The 20,712-nt window shown below is 41.4% G+C and overlaps 1 protein-coding gene across 1 annotated transcript; it reads left to right on the forward strand.

Moving 5' to 3' along the window:
- Positions 1 to 1,287: 1,287 nt before the first annotated feature.
- cfap251 (cilia and flagella associated protein 251) lies at positions 1,288 to 20,687 on the forward strand. Its single transcript, XM_084113542.1, has 20 exons — positions 1,288 to 1,839; positions 2,126 to 2,266; positions 2,374 to 2,483; positions 2,973 to 3,081; positions 3,353 to 3,433; positions 4,145 to 4,222; positions 4,297 to 4,341; positions 4,444 to 4,646; positions 4,868 to 5,056; positions 5,707 to 5,957; positions 6,186 to 6,337; positions 6,654 to 6,827; positions 6,920 to 7,104; positions 8,517 to 8,631; positions 8,814 to 8,977; positions 15,496 to 15,586; positions 16,094 to 16,237; positions 16,344 to 16,572; positions 19,772 to 19,852; positions 20,292 to 20,687. Exons 1-20 carry the CDS (start codon positions 1,606 to 1,608, stop codon positions 20,408 to 20,410), a joined length of 2,895 nt encoding a protein of 964 aa, XP_083969668.1. The 5' UTR covers positions 1,288 to 1,605; the 3' UTR covers positions 20,411 to 20,687.
- Positions 20,688 to 20,712: the final 25 nt, after the last annotated feature.

A 20,712-nucleotide genomic window follows, 5' to 3' on the forward strand; every position in this document is an offset into this window, starting at 1 on the left:
CCTTCTGAAATAAAAGGATTTTCATGCAGGACAACGCACTATCCCATGCTGCAAAAACACCACTACAATAAAAATGTTTGAAAATGTATTTCTAAACCCAATGTAAATGTTTCTCTCTGTGAGCTTTGGTTAGGGGTGGCTGAAATGCAACTTTATGCAAAACTGCCAGCCAGCATGAGTTTTTTTGAGACTGCAGAGACTTTTTTTGCTTAAATACCTATTCATTTTTTGTAAAATTATAGTTGTTTTCATGCCTTTTGCAAAACATTGCACCATTTCATGCTTTTCATCTTTAGAAAGATCTTTCTTCCTCACCATATTGCATGAGAACTATGACTTGCTTGATAGTCCTTTTTCACATTTCTGTGTTTCTCAGAAGTGGAAGTCGTCATATTTAGTTAAACCTCTGTGAATGAGAGACGGCATTAAATATATATTTTTGTGTTCCCATTTGCTCAAATATCAAAACAAAAACTCCACAGTAGTGTTTTCACAACTTTCAAAAACAGGAAAAAAAAAATAGAGAGAGATTAATAACGGCAGTCAGAAGAGAGAAAGATACCAATACAGTCACTCCTGCTGCTGTATTTGAAGCAGCCTCACAGCAGCGTTTTGTTTTTGTTTTTTTTGTAATTTGATGCAAAGATCATATAATATAAAGTAAAGTGTTATAAATACATTTTTAAAAAATTAAAATATAAAAAACTTTGTAGGATTTACGATGCTGATGACCGTAAAAACGAGTTTACAGCACCTATTTTTTAATTGTTATTTGGTATCAAGAGATTAAAATAAAACCACACTGGCATACATTCAGGCAATTGTCAACTAGTAGGCCTATACAAGTTCAGCTGTGTTGTTAGCCTACATTTAACTTTTTAACTGTTTCATAAATTGTTTTGTGTTTCTTAACTGTTTTGCTGTTTAAATTAGTCCCTGTTTAGTGGTAGGTTTCTATTGTGACAACATATTTTTTTATTTTTCTGAAAAATATAGCCTACACATCATTAAAAAGGGTGGGGCTTTTAAAAATAAATACTTTTATTCAGCTAGGATACATTAAAATTCAAAATTCAAATAAATGCTTTTGAACTTTCTGCTTATCAAAGAATCCTTAAAAATGATCACAATTTCCTTCGAAATATGAAGGCCGCCCAACTGGATTCAACATTGATGTTTATACATTTCCTATTATAACACACTTTCAGTACTTTAGTTTACTTCCTTTAATGAGGGATTTTCTTCTAAATCAGCAAAGCTGTCAGTGTTGTCCTCCCACGTGACCGTATCTTAGCAACGTGATGTGCGTGGGTCATTAGACTGAATGGCTAGGTAAAGAACAACTTTATCGTATGTGCGAGTGCGAGACATTCGTATTTGCAAGATTACGAGCATTTTTGCACATGTGTTCGAGTGTTACTCAATTCAAACTTTTTTTAAAACAAACCTTTAACAGAGGTAACTGATTCTACGGCACTAGAAAGACTAAATTAGCCTGGCTAACCTAACGTTACGCGCAGAGATTCTAGCGGTTTCATCTGGTAACATCGTGATTCTGATTGAGATCAAATTCTCTAGCTTTCCTTCTACAAGACACAACGAGCAATGTCAACGGCAGATAAGACAGATGCAGAAACTGAAGGCTCGAGGGAGCAGAAAAGCACAGTAGATAATCATATGAAGAAAGCATTACATGATGACGATGAAGGAGGACAAGAAGCTGGAGAAGGAAGAAGTGAACTATCCAGTCTTGGAGATAATGTTGCGGATTCACAAGTTTACACAGCCACATCATTGTCTGTCATTCCCAAGGAGAACAGAAAGAAAACTCAACCACTGGCAAGTTAATGGTTTGATAAAATTACCCTTTTATTTACTTTAATTAGTCCAGATATTAGTATCTTCTAAAACTAAAAAGATTGTATGTTTCACAATGACAAGCAGTCATATAACGTTACTGTATTATGCATTAGGCTATATAATTAAATAAGTTTATTTAGGAGCTAACAATCCTGATCTTGTTAAGTAAAATCATATTATTGTCAAAGTCTTAACACTATACCCACTATACCTTAGTTTCTTTATTTCACATCTTTATGTAAAACTTTGATCTTTGCAATTGCAGGTCCTTGACTGGGCTTATGGGATCAGCCAAACACTACCTGTTATCAGCCTGGAGGATGAAGATAGGCTTGTCATCTTGTATATTTGTGCTCATGTTGCTGTCATGTATGATCACACTTCTAATGCTCAGCATCTGTTACAAGTAGGAGGCTCATTTGGCTACAAACTAAGAAAGTAAATCATAAAGTTAATCTAAAGCCTCAATTTTTATTGTAAACATGTTCCTTTTGTGCTGTTTGGTGTCTACAGGGCCACTGCAGTCCAATCACCTGTTTGTGTGCCAGTGAAGACAGGCGTTGGCTTGTGACAGCGGACATGGGCCGAGAGAGTCTTGTTATTATATGGGATACTTATATAGGGTAACTCTGACCGAAATATTCATATATGTATATGAATATATGTGTGTTTGATTATACAATCTATTTACTGTATATTGTTTTTGTAAATCTGCCCTTACAACTGACTGTAAGGACTTGATGGTCTTGAATATGATTTTCAAAAAACCTGTTGAAGTCGTGACGAAACTAAAGTTTCTTCCGTACTTTTCTTCCGTATTGTGATGTACATCGAAGTGAAACGGATTATTGAAAAAGAATAATTGGTTGTTCTATATCCATCCTATCCATTGGTTGTTGGTTAAGCGGACTAAATGTTTGGAGAAATTCGGCATACATCACTAGAGAGAAGTGTGTTGTTTCAACAGAAGATCGTGTTATGACATTTTGATTTGGAATTACAAGATGGACAATAAAGAAACCTATACATGGATGAATCAATCACAATAAGATCTAGAACATGCATTTACAAAATAATTTTAATTTCATGTCGATCCATAACATATGTTGTAGGATTCCTGTGCGGACATTGTTTGACTGTCATCCAGAGGGTGGAGTTTCTGCCTTGGCACTATCAAAGGATTCAAAGTATCTGGCGACTGTTGGAGCTGGAGCAGTACAGGTTTAAAACATAATGTTTTATATTATCTATCATTTTTTTACATAACCTCACACACTGTAGACATCTTACGTAATCTTAGATGCACCCTCCAGGAGCCGTGTATTTCCAGCATCTATCATAACTTGCCAAAAGAGACGTTGATCCCAGGGAGAGATGAAAATGAAAACTTTATTAACTGAAATGATGATGAACATAAAAAGGTCAAATGAAATCACATAATATTTTCACTGGTTACAAATACACTGACATGTACTTTTTTTCTATGCATCAGCGAGTGTGTATTTGGGACTGGACAGATGAAAGCGACAGCCCACAATGTCAAGTTGACCTCAGCCCAAAACATGGTTGCCAGGTATGTTGCAAAATTGTGCTTCGATGAGGTTATTATGCTGACCTTACTGAAAAAAAGTATACCAAAATGTATTTAAAATACGTTTAATTCATACTAAGTATACTACAAAACCATTAACATATTTACTGATGTATCGCTTGAGACTTACTGATATAAATATTATGATTAAATTTTCTTTTTTATTATAAAATACTTCATTGCACAATGCACATTTCTTAATATTAAGCCTGTTTTAATATCACTATTAGTAAAGATAGTATGATCTCTGTATAATATTATTCTTTAAATGCAAGATATTTAAAGTGTACCTAAAGTATATTTGCAATAGTTCCACTTTAGCACAATCAAATATACTGAAGTATATCTTCACTACAGCACTATTTCTAGATAACTAAAGTGCATTTAGTACAAAATAAGTTGTTCCAATTTAGCAGACTTTAAGTATATCAATTTAGTACACCAACAATACAACTGCAGGGTATTTATATTAATTACATTAATATGTAAATGTAAATATACTTAGCATAAAATAAATGTATTTCAAATACATTTTGGTATATTTATTTTTCACTAGGGGAACACATACACAAAAGCTGAAAAGCAGCAATGTCGTAATTCATTGTCTAAAACTTTATGAAAAACTTTATGAATACTGGTTATCAGTCAGCTGTAAATGCGTCTAACATATAAACATTCTTCATGTCTTCCCAGAATCAAATACTTTTCAATCCCACTGACAGCACACAGTTGGTTAGCAACAGCAGCACTCAGGTTCTCTTCTACAACTGGGTAGGAATTATTTATTTGTGTTACTGATTTACTATTTTAGTTGTCTGTATATAACAATGAATTCTGTTGCTCAGGAAAGGGGACATCTGGAATACTCTGCTCCTGAAATTACTGACAAGGTTGGCAGAAGAACCTTTCATCAGGTTACATTTCTGTGTGCTGTTGTGATGTATTCTGCTCTGCTTTTGGCATTGACCTTTTGCAAATATGTCCCCATTCAGACCTTCAATATGGTGCTAGGTTCCCTGAGCCAGTCCATCTTCCACTACGACAGTGTGCAGGCTCTTACAGCCACCTCAGCTGGGAATATAGTTCTCTGGGACAAGCAGACTGAGTCTGTCTCTTCTCAGACCATAGTGAGGAAAGCCATGAAAATTGTGCCTCTCCAGAAGGAAGCGATCACTGTATTGACTCTGACTGACAGGTATATATGACACACAGATACAGTTTATGGCAAATTTTTGTGCATTAAGATTTTTCAAATAAATCCTAATAAGCTAACTGTGCTGCCACTGCAAGGTTGTGCCAATCACATTTACACTTGTTGTATGTTATACTTTGCTATGCATTTGTTGTTTTTCTGTTTGACATTTTTTAATGCCATTACAAAATCTGTATACATGTCTTCATTTGTTCTCTGTCAAGTTTCATAGTAACAGGCGACGTGAATGGCCAAATCAAATTCTATGATGGAAATCTCAAGATCATCAACTTTTACAATGAGTTTAGCATGGATCCCATCAGATCCATCTCCTTTTCCAAAGAAAAGCCTTCCACTAGCAGCCTGGGATGTCCAAAAGACTGCACACTGGATGCCAAACCATTTGTCATAAGGTGAGAAATTCAGAAGATCAAACATTTATTATGATAAATGTGCCATAACAAATTATTTAATAAAAAAATTGTGAGCAAGTCAGGATTATATATGAATTATTGTTTAAAAACATTTTAGAGTGAAACTTTAGCATTTATTTTATTAAAAGATGTTTTGAAGAAAGTTCCAATAATACATTTTTTGTCACACGTACCTCAGCAATAAGTGTGAGATACACAAGTCATCAGTTAAAAGCCTAAACTGCTAACAAGAGTGCAGTGTGTAGATTGGATGCACCATCTGTATAACAGAGTACATATAGACAGTAAATTGATAGTTGACCCAAAAATGAAAATTCTATCATCATTTACTCTCCCACATGTCATTCTAAAAATGCATGACTTTATTTCTTCTCCTGAACATAAAAGAAGATATTTTGAAAAATCCTGGTAACCAAACAGTTTTGGTGACGGTTGACTTCCATTTGTATGGACAAAAAATACTGAGACATTTCTCAAAATATCTTCTTTTGTGTTCCACAGAAGAAAGAAGTACAGTAATACAGTTTACTGTTTATACCACCACTGGAGGCTGAAATATAGATGCAACATTATTAAATTCTTACTCCGTGATGCAATAAATATGTTTCTCTCCTTCCTTCCAATTACAGAAATGTTGTTCTCTCTACTACTTGTGCAACTGTAGTACATGTAAATGCACAGAGACATGTTCCACAGACCCTTCTGAAGGAACATCCAGAACCTTTGGAAGCAGTTGCCTGCCACCCCAAACAACCGCTAGTAGCTATGGGCAGCCACAGCGGCACAATCAAGGTTTGGGATTATGAGCGTAAAGAGGTGGTCTGCAGCAGGGTCTTCCAGCCCCACAAACAGATCCAGTGTATTACCTACGATCCACAAGGTGAACTACAAAACAAGATCTCACTCATGTTATTATAATATAGTTAACGTATAATATATGTTTTAACTCAGCTATATAGGTACATTGTCTGATTCAAGAGTTTAGGACTGTCCAGACTGGAAGCGACTAAAATTGCCTATTAAATTATTTTTTTTTAAATAGGATTATGAAGGATGCCACAAATTGCGATTATACATATACGATCTGTGTGAATTTGCCCTGTTCTAGGTTTTTACCTGGCAGTGGGCTTTGCCAGTGGGGCTTTGCAGATTGTTGATGCCTGTACACTTCAAAGTGATGGTAAAGAGTGTTTGCAGTACAGTCAGGACAGCATTACCCATCTCACCTTCTCTCAGGACTCGTGCTACCTGGCTGCTGCGGTTAGAAGGACTTGCATTTTTGTTTTAGTTTATTTTGTACAATACATTTTAGCATAGATTGTTTTGTGAACCTGTCACATTGTGAAATAATGTGAAATGAAAAACTTAAACATTACTGTTTCTGGCACAAAAATGTTACTAAGTGGACCTTAGGGGAAAAATAAATATAAAAAAAATAGCTGACAAAAAATTTCTTTCAATTGTTTTATTTTTACTATAATTTTTTTTACTGTAACAGTAATGTTCTTGATTTTATGAGGGTGCTTTTTTTTATTTTTAAATCCTTTGTTTCGTATTTGTATTTTCCTTCTGCCAGGACACTGGAAAAAGTGTGACATTGCTCCTTCGGTGTAAATCGGGGACCCAAGAGATTTGGAAGTACCAGGGCAGGCACCACTCGCATTATAAACCTATTCAGGATCTGCTGTTTGGAGTGGATTTAGACAGCAATCAGCCTCGCCTGCTCTCTCTTGGCATGGATCACAGGCTGGTGCGTCCCTGTTTTCTAATATGATCTTGCTCTCTATGTGTTTAACTTGTTGAACTGTGTGAAACGTATCACAACTTCCTGTCTGTATACAGGTGGAGTATGATCTGCAGAACAGCGGTGAAAATGAGTTGTTGATTTTGAGCTCTGATCGGATCGAACAGAGTGCTGTGCCCACCTGCATGGTGTGGTATCCTCCTCTGACGCCCGAAAACTTCCTGCTTACAGCTTCCAACCTGTATAAGATGAAGCTCTTCAATGTTACCTCCAAAATGTGCAGGTTTGGAGTTTTCCTATTGGCAGAACAAATAGAAATGTCACTGAAATAAACAGCAATCTCGACTGCGTTTACCAAAAGCAGCGTGACAAGTTGATCGGAGAGACCATTGCCACCCACCAGTGTTCTCTACGATCAAATTAGCTTATGATGCTTTTGGGAAACACAGCCTGGTTGATTCGTTTATTGCAGAATTTCAAATGAAGCAAAAGCCAAACCATTCTGTCTAAATGTGATTTGTAGAGAAACTTAAATGGAAACAATGATTACATAAACCTAAATTTGGATAATAGAATGGGATTTCAAGGATATTTTAGTAATATGGCCTTCTTATGATCCAAAAGGGAAATAAGTTAATAATTGTGTAAAGATAAACATCTGTGTTATGACTATGGACAAAGAAACAGAAGATTAATCTGAAGTACTTTTGTCATCATCCATAAGTGACGGGAAAGGACTTAGTGATGACTTCATGTTAAGTGTGGTAATACAAATAAAGGTCAATGGATTTACAGGTCTCCTGAATTCCAAATAATTAAATAGGCTGTCAACCAAATATACCAAAAAGGGAGAAAAATAATCTGGTTTTATTGCTTTAATACACCCTACAGTAACACAAATAATATATTAACATTTTATGCATAGCTAGTGTAAACACAATATAAACAGGTAATAAAAAATAAAACGGTCCTCTTCAATATTCTAACTCATCTATTAGATGTTATTACTATTTATTGGATTGTTTGTGTCAGGATAATATATCTGTAAAGCAGTTTATGCTCTCTGTGAGATAAAAATAAACATTTTACCATTAGTGCTGTACTTCTGAATATACCAGCACAGCACTAAAAGCAGCATGATTATTGCTTTTATACATCAATTCAATAAATAGTTAATGTTGAGTAACTAGTTAACACAGTGCTTGCTAATTTGACTGTTTTTGCTTTGCCAATGCTAATATTTCCAAACTAAGCCACAGCAAATGTTCATTCCTAAATTAATCTGCGTTTTGAATGAATTGGTTGTGTGAAAAAATCATTTTGTGTGTGTGTGTAAATGAATCACTTAGAGTGAATGATTCAATGACTCACTCATTAGCAGTGCTGTAGTGAGCTGAACTGTTGCAGAGCTCTTGTAACGCTGCTTGACCAATCATATTTGAGGACTGGAACTAACTGTTGCACTGTACAATAGTAGACTAGATTTTTTTATGCTGAAATGAACTGCTCTGACTTCTAAATGAAATATTTTTTTCACTCTACTATATTAAGCAGGTTTCTAAGGAGCTAAGGAGTTCCTTTTTCTAATCTTTGGGGAATAAAAATGATCTGATCCAAAATAAAACAAGATAAACTCATTTCTGATATTTTTTTATTTTGTATATCTGTTGGTGATGGTGTGCTTTGTCTAAACAGAAAAACAGTCATTGGGCCCTCATATGGTTCTCCAGTGAAAAAGATGGCCATCTTACCTGCATCTAATGATGGCGACCCTAATTCTCGTTACATGGCATATATAACACAAGATGAGGTAAAAAATAAACAAACCATGCATTTGATAACTACTACTATTACACATATATAAACTGATCTCTTTAATGTCTTAATAAGCTATCTTGGTATCAGCATGAGCCATTATGCCAATTTTATTTCCTTTACTATGATTTAATGATTTGAGTCTCATTTCATTCCTGTTTTTTCTCCTTGATGTAGGTTGGCATTCAGATTTTGCCTGTGGATGGAAACCCTCATAAGTCCTTTGCAGTGATCTGTCACTCAACAGGCGTCTCAACTCTAGCTGTCTCATACGATGGTAGAAATGTTTTCACTGCTGGAGGACAAGACTGCACTGTCTTGTCATGGGAGCTCAATTTGTCGTAAGTTTGAAGTACATGTGTAAAAGTCAACAGTTTTTTGCAGTTGACTCATCAACTAGCTTATATCATGTAGTTGCTCAATTAAAGGAATATTTCACCAAAAAACTAAAATGATCCCATAATTTACTCACCCTTAAGGCTGATTTATACTTCTGCGTCGGACCTACGCCAGAGCCTCTACGCTGTAGGCTACGCGTTGGTTTTCATTTATACTTCTGCGTCGTTGTCAATGTTGATGTGCAATTACACATGTAGAGGGAGCATGTGAAACCTGAGGGAGGGGTTCAAGCAGACCAATCACAGCGCTTGCGTCCGCGTAGAATTTGCACGTTGTTACATTTTTGGAGAGGTGCACGTCAGGGTACGCCGAAGGGTATGCACGCTACACACAGCCTACGACGTAGCTACGGCGTGAGTTCGATGCAGAAGTATAAATTGGGCTTTGAGCCATCCTAGCTGTATATGATTTTCTTTCAGTCGAACACATTCAGAGTTATATTAAATAATATCCTGGCTCTTCCCAGCTTTGTAATGGCATTGAATAGTGCCTGGGTTTTTGAAGCTCCAAAAAGTGCATCCATCCATAAAAGTAATCACTATGACTCCAGTGGGTTAATAAATGCCTTCTGAAGCAAAGCGAAGGGATATAAACTATAATCACTGGCTTCCGGTAACGGCTGTACTCGCGTTCACGAGAGAGAGTCAAGTTTGGGTGGAAGGGTGACCTATGACCCAACTCATGACATATGACATAGGTGTAGCGTAAGCTTAGGTGAGAATAGATGCCTCGTGAAAACGAAATACTCTTTTCCACGAAATACTGAAGCCAAAAAATTATCCTATAATTTTGCATTGTTGTAAGGCGCGTTGCAGCAGCACACAGCCAAAGGCGAGACGGCTCGCTCGCTCATTGGCTGCTCTGCAGCAACTGCATTAGCCTATCGAGCGAGGTCTGAGGTGACGTCAGACCAATGAGGGCGCTTCGCGCCCTCCATGCCACTTCCCGCCGAAACGGGTGTGGCCTAGCCTTATAAAAGGAGCTCGAAAAGGCTGATTCACTGATTTTTCAACGCCGAAGCGAACCAGAGTGAATCACATGCACGGCAGGGAACGCAGTACTCGTTCCCTCTTCTAGAGAGAACCGAGGTTACGTTAGTAACCGAGTACGTTCTCTTACGAGAGGTCTCTCGTACTGCGTTTGTAAAAACGCAATGGGGACACATTGTAAGACGCCGTGCATGCAGGGATCAACACCACTAAAACTGGAAGCGAAGTCCAGGATACAGAGGGCACAATCACCATAGGGACTCACAGAGAGCCCGGGAGAGAGGATGGGGAATCCCTCTATCCATATATAGCAGCGTCACAGACGCAACATATGACATCACATAGACAAGGCGGAGAGCCTGAACTAATGCGGAAATGTGGGTCTTACGCAATACTGCCCATTCAGTATAACAGTCGGCAGCGCGCAGCGCTTTCGATCTCAGCGTCTGGATCAGAGAGAACTGATTCGCTCAAACCGACAATAGCTTAGCCTGCAAGGCGGGAACCTCAAGGTTATAAAACCTTATAAATGTAGACGGCGAGGCCCAGCCTGCCGCCATACATATGTCCTGTAAGGAAATCCCACTAGACCAAGCCCACGAAGAGGCGACGCCTCTCGTGGAGTGCGCTCTAACACCCAATGGGCACTGTGAGCCCTTGGCGGTGTATGCCAGCGCTATGGCATCAACTATCCACCTGGATAGAGTCTGTTTCGAAACAGCCGCTCCCTTGGAACGTCCACTGAACGAGACAAATAGCTGCTCAGTCTGTCTGAAAACAGACGAGCGAGACACATAAGCTCTTAGCGCTCTAACTGGGCAAAGAGAGCTTGCGTCCCCTTCCTCGCCCGACACCGGCAGGGCAGACAGGGAAATGACCTGAGCCCGAAACGGCGTGTTGAGGGACTTTGGAACGTAACCGTGCCTAGGTTTGAGTATGACTCTGGAGTCACTTGGCCCGAACTCTAAGCACGCCGCGCTCACCGAGAGCGCGTGCAGGTCACCCACGCGCTTCACTAAAACGAGAGCCAGCAAAAACACTGTCTTGAAAGACAGATGCTTGAGGCTAATCGTTTGGATAGGCTCGAAAGGATCACCTTTCATGGCTTCCAAAACAGTAGAGAGGTCCCACAGAGGGACCGAGGGAGGTCTGGGAGGATTAAGCCTCCTAGCTCCCCTGAGGAAGCGGATGACTAAATCGTTTCTTCCCAACGAGCGCAGGTTGCGCTGGGCCCATAACAGGAGGCGTTCTGCCAACCTGTATAGGTTTCGGGACCTGAGACCGCCCTGGCGATTTATGTAGGACACCACAGACATGTTGTCCGATCGGACTAAGACGTGGTGGCCCTCTATTAGGGGATGAAAACGCGACAGCGCGTTTTCCACTGCCAGCATTTCCAGGCAGTTGATATGTAGGAGCTTCTCTCGTTCTGACCACTGGCCGAAGAACGGTCTGCCCTCGAGCAGCGCTCCCCATCCCGAGGTGGAGGCGTCCGTCGACACCACTTTCACTCTCGAGGAAATCCCCAGGCTTACACCTGATTGGTACCAGTCGCTCGCTTTCCAAGGTTCCAGAGCTACGACGCAGCTCTGATTGACCCTGAGACGAAGCTGACCGGACGTCCACGCTCTGCGCGGTACTCGCGCTTTCAACCAGAACTGCAGAGGGCGCATACGGAGCAGACCCAGCTGAAGAACTGATGATGCTGAGGCCATAAGGCCGAGCATCCTTTGAAAATCCCTGAGCGGGACGATCGCGCCGCAGCGAAAAGAGCTTGTTGCGCGCTGAATGCTCAGCACGCGCTGTGAAGACAGCCGCGCTATCATAGACAGCCGCGCTATCATAGACCGCGAGTCCAGAACTGTGCCCAGAAATGATATCGTTTGACTGGGGTTCAGACAGCTCTTCGCCCAATTGACTCTGAGACCAAGATTCTCGAGGTGATCGAGTAAAATGGTCCTGTGCTCCACGAGCTCTGATCGCGATTGAGCTAGAATCAGCCAGTCGTCCAAATAGTTCAGCACTCGCATGCCTCGAAGCCTGAGGGGCGCGAGCGCTGCATCCATGCACCTCGTAAATGTACGGGGTGCTAGGGACAAGCCGAACGGCAGGACTGTGTACTGGTATGCCTGTCCCTCGAAGGCGAATCTCAAGAAACGCCTGTGACGTGACGCTATCTGTATTTGAAAATACGCGTCCTTCAGATCTATTGACATAAACCAGTCCCCTCGGCGAATATGCGCGAGGATTTTTCTGGTTGTGAGCATTTTGAAACTGCGTTTCGTCAATGCTTTGTTCAGTTGTCTTAGATCCAGTATGGGTCTGAAACCCCCGTCTTTTTTGGGAACCAGGAAGTATCTGCTGTACAGCCCCCCTTTGCTCTGAGCCTGAGATAAAGGCTCTATAGCCCCTTTGCTCATCAGTTCTGATATCTCGGTACGAAGTAGGTGTGCTACTTCTGAATTTACTTTCGTCTCGACGCGCGCTGTAAAGCGGCGGGGACGTCGATAGAACTGTAGCGAGTAGCCTCTCTTTATAATGTCTAGCACCCAATCCGAAACCCCTGGAAGCGCTGCCCATGCATCTGCGTGGTTGGCTAAGGGTTGGATGCGAAGCGCGCTCTGGTCGCTGGGTGTGCAGTAACATAGGCGTGATGCCCGTGACATTCGAGGCGGGGAGCGCGCTGATTACAGCGGGCGGAACACTCGCCCTCGACCCTGCTACGGTGCTTAACCGATTGAGGGAGGGCTGAGCGAGTTCCGTAGGACTCATGATGTCTGTGGGTAAATGTGGGCGCAGCGGGGCGGGCACATATACTGCATCTGTCTGAACAGAGCGAGCGCACACAGGTTTCGTTTTTACAGAAACCGTGCGACATGCATAACATAGTGTTTGTGGGCACTGGGCAGTGGGCACGTTTGCTATGTTGGGTGCGCGTTCGACCTGGGTCGAGCTTATGAGCGCGGGCCCTGTGTGAAGGGCTGTGCTTGTGTGTAGGGATGGGCACTGGGAAGTGGGCATCAGCTCTACATTTATAGCACCATCGGCCGTGGCCGGGACACCAGAAAATACACTCTTTACAGGATTTATCTGGGTAGCCGCTAAAACGGCTTTTGTGTGCAGGCAAGCGGGCAGCTGTACGGGCTTGCGCATTGCAGAATACGCTGAGACAGTCGCAATTCCTGGAACTGAAACAGCGGTGCGCTTTGGTGAGAGTACGGCCGCAGCGGGACTCAAACACCGGCGCTTTCCTAGGCATGCTAGGATGTCTTCGGGGCTTCCGGTTTCACCGTGACCTTCTGCCGCGGTCCACGCGGAGCGGGGCGGGGCGGGGTCTCGAGCTGCGTTCCTGTCGTCGTTGCGATGAAGCAGCGGGAGGCGGACGCTGTGGCTGAGAGCTCCGAGCGGTCGGTTTAGCATGACCCGACGCAGAGCCGGAACGCTTCGGGAGGAAGTGCTTGAAGGCTTGAGACGCTTTCTGAGCCTCGGCGAATCTCTCCACAAACTCGTTGACGGAGGATCCAAAGAGGCCAGCAGAAGATAGCGGGGCGTCGAGGAACACGGTGCGCTCAGACTCAGACATCTCCGAGAGCGTCAGCCAAAGATGTCTCTCAGCTACAGTAGCGGAAGCCATGCACCGTCCAATGGCCTGTGCAGCAGACTTAGTAGCGCGAAGGGTGAGGTCCGAAGCGCTACGCAGGTCCGTGAGGCAGATAGCGTCAGGTCCCATCTCGTCCAACTTGCGGAGGAGATCACCCTGAAATATCTGCAGCGTGGCCATTGTATGTAGTGCAGACGCAGCCTGCCCAGCGGCGGAGAAAATTCGCGCGAGCAGTGTTGACGTCGTGCGGCAGGCTTTGGATGGCAATACCGGTTTCGTCCGCCGTCCAGCAGAGGGCGGGCAAAGATGGGTTGCTATCGCCTGTTCCACCGGCGGAAGTGAGTGGTAGCCTCTGTTTTTAGCATCGTCCAGAGTGGAGAATGCTGGTGACACAGACGAACGGGTTCGTGCTGAGAGGGGAGCGCCCCAAGCTTTCGCAACTTCTTCATGAAGCTCAGGAAGAAATGGAGCGGGCTTGGACTCAGGCGAAGAGCGCTCACCAGGAAGGAAGCAACCATCCAGCCGGGTATGAGAAGGGAGTTCCGGAGCAGACCACTCGAGGCCGAGGCTCGCCGCGGCCAACGTGAGTACGCGCATCAGTTCCCTCTCGATGTTAGCTCTCTTGCCAGGTTTACGAGCAGGAGGCGCGAGATCCTCAGAGCTCGCCCAATCCTCGCTGCCCGAGGCTAGCAGAGAACACGTGTCATCCTCCCCCGACGCGGCTTTAGAATCATGTTCCTCGAATGAAGCGGCGGCAGACCGCGGCCGCTGTGCATCGGGAAGTGATTCGGGCGAAGCCGGAGAAGCAGGCGGGCGAACCGGTGAGCTTGGTCGGGCTGGAGAAGGCTCAGGGGCCCGCTGAGAGCGGCGCTTTTTACGGCGCGGCAGAGTAGCGGGAGGTGCAGGCTCGGAGAAAAATGCCAGGCGAGTCCTAAGAGTCACCATAGGCAAAAGCTCGCAGTGAGGGCAGCCACCGTCGGCGAGCGCGAGCGCTGCATGATCTTCACCCAGGCAGGAGACGCAGATGACATGGCGGTCTCCCTCGCTGAGTGGGGCTCGGCACGAGCCGCAGGAAGGCATCTTTAGAAAGACGCTAGCTCTTTTAGTAGTGCGTGTCGCAGGGCGAACACACACACACACACAAAGAACAGTAAGAAGGCTTAAAGAAGGATATATGCACTGGATAGCGCAGCTGGAACGGCAGTCGAAGGCGGCGTGGGCCAGCAGCTTCTGAGTGGCTCGTCCCGCTGAAGTGCTTTCTCAGACGGCGCGGCTTCTTCCGTGATCCAGCGATGCGAGAGCTTCGCTGAAGAGTTGAAAAATCAGTGAATCAGCCTTTTCGAGCTCCTTTTATAAGGCTAGGCCACACCCGTTTCGGCGAAGCGCCCTCATTGGTCTGACGTCACCTCAGACCTCGCTCGATAGGCTAATGCAGTTGCTGCAGAGCATGCTGCCAATGAGCGAGCGAGCCGTCTCGCCTTTGGCTGTGTGCTGCTGCAACGCGCCTTACAACAATGCAAAATTATAGGATAATTTTTTGGCTTCAGTATTTCGTGGAAAAGAGTTTTTCCCCATTGCGTTTTTACAAACGCAGTACGAGAGACCTCTCGTAAGAGAACCACGTAACTCTCTCGTGAACGCGCGCATGGCAATTTCCGGAAGCCAGTGATTATAGTTTATAAAGTTTTAAACATGGATATTTTTCTTTGGGTGAACTATTCCTTTAATATGAGGTCATAAAATATATGTGTATAATAATAATTGTACATGAATTTAAAAAGCTGTTTAGGATTGAAATTCAAATCAACTATATATTTGATTGTGTCTGTCACAAAATGTGGTCACATAATTAGCTTTTGCAAACATGCAGATCATTGGAGGCATCAGCTGCACTCGGAGGGAAAGACATGTTGCCCTTCTACAATCTTCTGGAGGGAGGGAGAGATGGACAACTCTTCAGGGTTTGAGATCTCTATTTTAATACTTTCTTTTTTCTCATCGTCCTGTATGTAGGTCAAAAATTACTTAATTTTTAGCAGTGTCTTTTACATCCGTTCATCCTAAAACAAATTACAGGGGGAAAAAACAATAAAATGTAAACATTTACAGAACAACCTGTAAAACCCTAATATACATAACTGATAACAAAGATTAAGAAATACAGTTATTTAAACAAAATGCCATCAAATGTGAAGTGTCACAGGGAATTCTTGGAATGTCATCTTTTCTCACTGTAAATTATAATTTGTTCTTTTTAACTTCCAAAAACTGTACATTTAACAGTATTTTACTTTAAAATTACATGAAATGTAAGGTTAAATTTATTGTTTCCCCCCTGCATTTAGTAAGTGAAATTATCGTTAACCGATAAAGTTTTTACTGTAGCATTTAATCACAACTTAATAAAAATAATAACATGCTTGCTTAACATGTGACCAGGCCAGACCATATTATGATTTGTCCTTTAGGAAATGGAGGAATATTTTTACTATTGCCAGCTACAGAATCAGGACCTCAACACCATGGAAACACGGCTTGTGTCCACGCGCATCCCTCTAGCAGATGTGCCCTTCTTAATGAGAGCACTTGGCTTCTATCCAACTGAGCAAGAGGTACAAGCTTTGTTGCAATCACCAATTCATTCTACCATACAAAACTGTCATCGTTTGGTGGACTGGCACTCAATCCTTGTCAACACATGGTTGTGTTTTGTTGAAGCTGGAAGACATGCAAAATGAGGTGAAGTTCAGCCGCTATGCTGAGACCAGAAATTATGTGACGGACATCGATTTGGAGGAGTTCATTAAGCTGTATATCAACCACAGACCTGCCTCTGGCATTTCCAGACAGGAGCTTTGCAATGCCTTTCAGGTGCTTGGAAGGGCAGACGAGGAGGGCACATATACTATTGACAGAGACGAACTACTGGAGTTACTGCAGGCTAGAGGTAAATATGTTTTTATGAGTTTTACCAATACTTTTGGTAACTTGATGAGATACCAGAGAAAGAATTATTATAATTAACAGAGAAAGGTTTTGACTTGCACATTCAAGAAAATATGCACAAGGAGTCTGACAACAGCCGGCGTGCTCCACACGTAGATATGATCTCATCATCATCAAGTCTGTCTGTGATTACATGAAGAAACAGAAAAAACTAAAACAGACTAAATCCAGAAGAACTGTGGCAAATCTCCAAGACGCTTAAAGAAACCAACCTGCAAAGCTACCTGAAAAAGTGTACCTAGGACAAAAGATGTTTTAAACGCACTACTGACTACTGTAGACTACTGTATGCCCAGCCCTAATGGGCTTGTAAGACACCAATATCACCAACAAAAAAACAGAAAAAAAAAACAACCAGTTGTAAGACAGTAGGCACAACATACACAAATTTATTTAAATAAACAAGTCTGCCGCCGCATCCAGGCTTTACAAACAAAAGTAGCCAATTTAAACACATTAAAATTAAACAACCATTTCATCTTGTCGTCATCACTAATCCAGAACATTTCAGGCTTTTTAACAAACAATTCACCAAATAATACATTTCTAAAGTCATCGTAACATGGACAATATAACACAAAATGAGTTTCATTTTCAACCTCTCCTAACTCACACAGTCTACAGAGTCTGTCCTCTTCAGGAGTTTGAGTGAACCTGCCAGTTTCTAAGGCCAAGGGAAGGATGCCAGTTCGCAGCTGAGCCACCAAAGATCGTTGGTTCCTTGTCAAGTTTGCCTTTACATACAACTCTGTTTCATATACATCTTTAATTTGGAAGTAAGTCCTTAGCTTTGGCTTCGCCATAATCCCAATCAGCCATTTATGTTTAAAATTTGACATCAAATTTGATCTAATGTTATTGACGCTACAAGGCAAATAATTACAGAATACGTACTGGAGTTGTACATCTGCAAAAACAGTCTGAAGCTCTACAGCCCAGGGGGACTTACTCTTACTCCACAGAAAAACTTTTTTTGTTACTCTATTTTCAGGCAGATTAACAAGTCGATTCCACAGTCTAACTATTTCACATTTCCTTTGGACTGAACCAGGAACCCAGCCCATATCACCCAGCGCTGCCAGCACTGGGACAAATTTATGAACCCCCAAAAAACAGCGGATTGCACGATTTTCTACAGCGTCCAAGGCTGGGCTCTGCACGGCCCCCCACACACCAGCAGCATAGTTTAACACAGGGGACACACAGGCAGTAACTGGGAGAAAGTACCATAACCAAGATCTTTACAGATTTTTAACTTGTTTATCACAGAACCCAGGGCTCTACTGGCTGCAGCAGCTAGGATTTTAACTCCTCTGTCAAACAACATAAATTCATCAAATACAAATCCTAAATACTTATACTGGGTTGCATACTCAAGAACGGTATTACCAAAAGTAAAAACTTTTGTACTTCGCACAGTAACACCCTTCCTGAAGTGCATAATTTGCGTTTTTGCTTGATTTATAACAAGTCTCCATCTACAGCACCAATTTTGTAAAACATGTAACATTTTCTGTAGATCCTCTTCATTATCAGCCAGTAACGCTACATCATCAGCATAGAGCAGAATGCCAACAATGACACTGTCTAGGCGCACCCCTAAGTTTAGATGTTTAATTTCAAGAGCCAAATCATTTATAAACAGAGAGAACAAACTTGGGGACAAAATATCCCCCTGTTTTACACCAAAGGGAATACGAAACCACTCAGTCTGCTCATCATTCACCTGAACACATCCCACACAGTCTGCATACAGGGACTTTAATGCCCAGTAAAACTTCCCATCAACCCCTGCCTGGAGAAGCTTCAAACTTAACAAATCCCTGTTCACCCAGTCAAAAGCCTTTTTAAAGTCCACAAAACAAACAAAAGTGGGTTTGTTTTCAGTTAATCTAGTTCTGACAATTGTTGAGATTATATAAATATGGTCAATACATGCCCGGTGTTTTCGAAATCTATTTTGTTCATCTACTAGATACTCTGTTGTTTCCAAAAAATTACTTAATCTAGCATTCTTAATATTGATTTGATTTAGTTAATAGAAGTTAATTGATAAATAAATACATTTATGACATTATTTTTGAAAGCATCCTTACTTTACAGCATTAAGTGCCTAATACTTTCACAGTACTGCAGCTTTGCAGGTAGGTATCTTCAAGCGTGTTGGAGACTTTGACGCAGTCCTTCTGGATTTAGCCTGTCTCAGTTTTTTCTGTTTTTTCATGTAATCACAGACGGACTCGATGATGGTGAGATCAGATCTCCAGCTGTTTCAAAATCTCACTTGTTTGTAGGTCTACTGTATGTTGTATCATTTATCATTGTAGCCCATTTATTTGATTTATTATTCAAGTTGATTCTCTGTATACTGTATACTTATTTTTGGACTGATAGTGGTTAATAAAATCAAATAATGGTATGTGAAAGAGTCAGTGGAAATATCATTGTGTTCCTGTCGGTCAGTGCTAGAGGAATTGTGCAACAGTTTAGACATTTAGCCTGCCCTGGACCAGGTTAAGCCCAAGCATAAGTTGCTAGATTGACTGAGCTTGAGCTATGGAAGTAAAATAATGGCAAATGTTTTTGAAACAAAAAAAAAGCTTGTTTAATTGCACTAACTGAACAAAATATACATTGCATTAACCGTGCTTGCATTTTAATGGTTTGTATTTTTAGGACTTGCATTTGTATGGGCTGAAATTCAACATGGTTGTTTATTTAAGCTGTGAATATTTCAATTCAAAACATTTCACAAGCATTTTCATTATTAAAATTTCAATAAACCATATTCACCTTTCAGATTTCACTTCCAAAAATAAATGTACCGAAAATTGCCTGTCGAATATTATAGGTTGTATTTTTGAAACAGAATGAATACTTTGAAAGTGAAATCTGAATAGTGAATATGGATTAGTGAATTTTTAATAATGAAAATGTGTGTAAAATGTTTTTAATTGAATCTGTACTTAATCTGTGTTTCAGAAAGCCATTTTTTAAACCACGATTAACTCTTCTAGATTAAGGCCTACTCCTGGCTTTATTTAAACCCTGTCCGGGAAACCGCTCTATTGACAGTTTTTTGTACACTGCATTTTGAACAAGTGATTGATAATTAGTAATTACTTATATGTTCATTTCAGGTGAACATATGACAGAGGAGGACTTGGCTGAATGCTTTACAACTCTTTTAGGTATTAGTGCAGAGGGAGGCAGTTGCACAGGTATGTAGAAGTCCTGTGAATTGCCATACTGATGGGCGAATTTGGGTGACATGTTTTCAGGTCCAAAAGCAAACAACACACAGAGCTAGTATAGGCTACACTCAAGATGTGCTGTAATACTACTGAAAAATCACAATCCTAACCTTTATCTCTGTGCTCAAATATCAGTTTGCCGCCAGATAGTAATTTATGTTTTCTGAATTGTTCAAATATCTGTGTCCATGAGACAGGAAGCCCAGAGTACATCTTGACTTTTTAAACTCTTAATTTAAGGGTGTTGTAAATGAATAGTGCTCATAAACAGCCTTAAAACGGAGTAGAGGCTTGGACCCAGAAACAGAATTCGATAACTTCTTAAGGTGAAGGACTATTTGACTAAAATAGTAGTGAATTTCAAAGTGTCCATGTTTTAATCTCAACGACTGTGTCTGTCTTTCAGAGTCTCTGTTGGAGAGCTTGCTACCCACTAAAATCACCATGAGGACATTATCCACAGATATCTTGGGGTTTTCTGCAGCCACCCAGGAACTTCATCAAGAACACGCACACGATCTATAACATCTGAAGTGTCCAGAACCATTCTGAAACTTATAATCTATCTAATTAAAGAAATGTATGATTTGTTGTCTGTATAACGGAAGAGTCATTTTGTGATTACCACTGAGCTGTCGTTTAATACTTTTCTGAAACGCCGAGAGAGATAAAATCATACGGATATAAACGTTGTTTGGCAATACACTATCGATCCAGTCTCCATTTTTTCTTCAGATACATGTGTAAAACGTGTGTGGATGTCTTAGCCATCGTTTCGATTTGATTAAAGTATTCAGCAATCTGTCGCTTTCTTTTCTCTGTTCGCT

The sequence above is a fragment of the Abramis brama genome, assembly GCF_963993115.1.
Source record: "Abramis brama genome assembly, chromosome: 5".
NCBI classification, from domain to species: Eukaryota; Metazoa; Chordata; class Actinopteri; order Cypriniformes; family Leuciscidae; genus Abramis; species Abramis brama.

Coding starts and splice junctions, on each gene's coding strand:
- cfap251 (XM_084113542.1), top strand. CDS start 1,606: ATGTCAACGGCAGATAAGACAGATGCAGAAACTGAAGGCTCGAGGGAG. Junction 2,267..2,373: donor ATGCTCAGCATCTGTTACAA/GTAGGAGGCTCA, acceptor TGGTGTCTACAG/GGCCACTGCAGTCCAATCAC. Junction 4,342..4,443: donor CTCCTGAAATTACTGACAAG/GTTGGCAGAAGA, acceptor GTCCCCATTCAG/ACCTTCAATATGGTGCTAGG.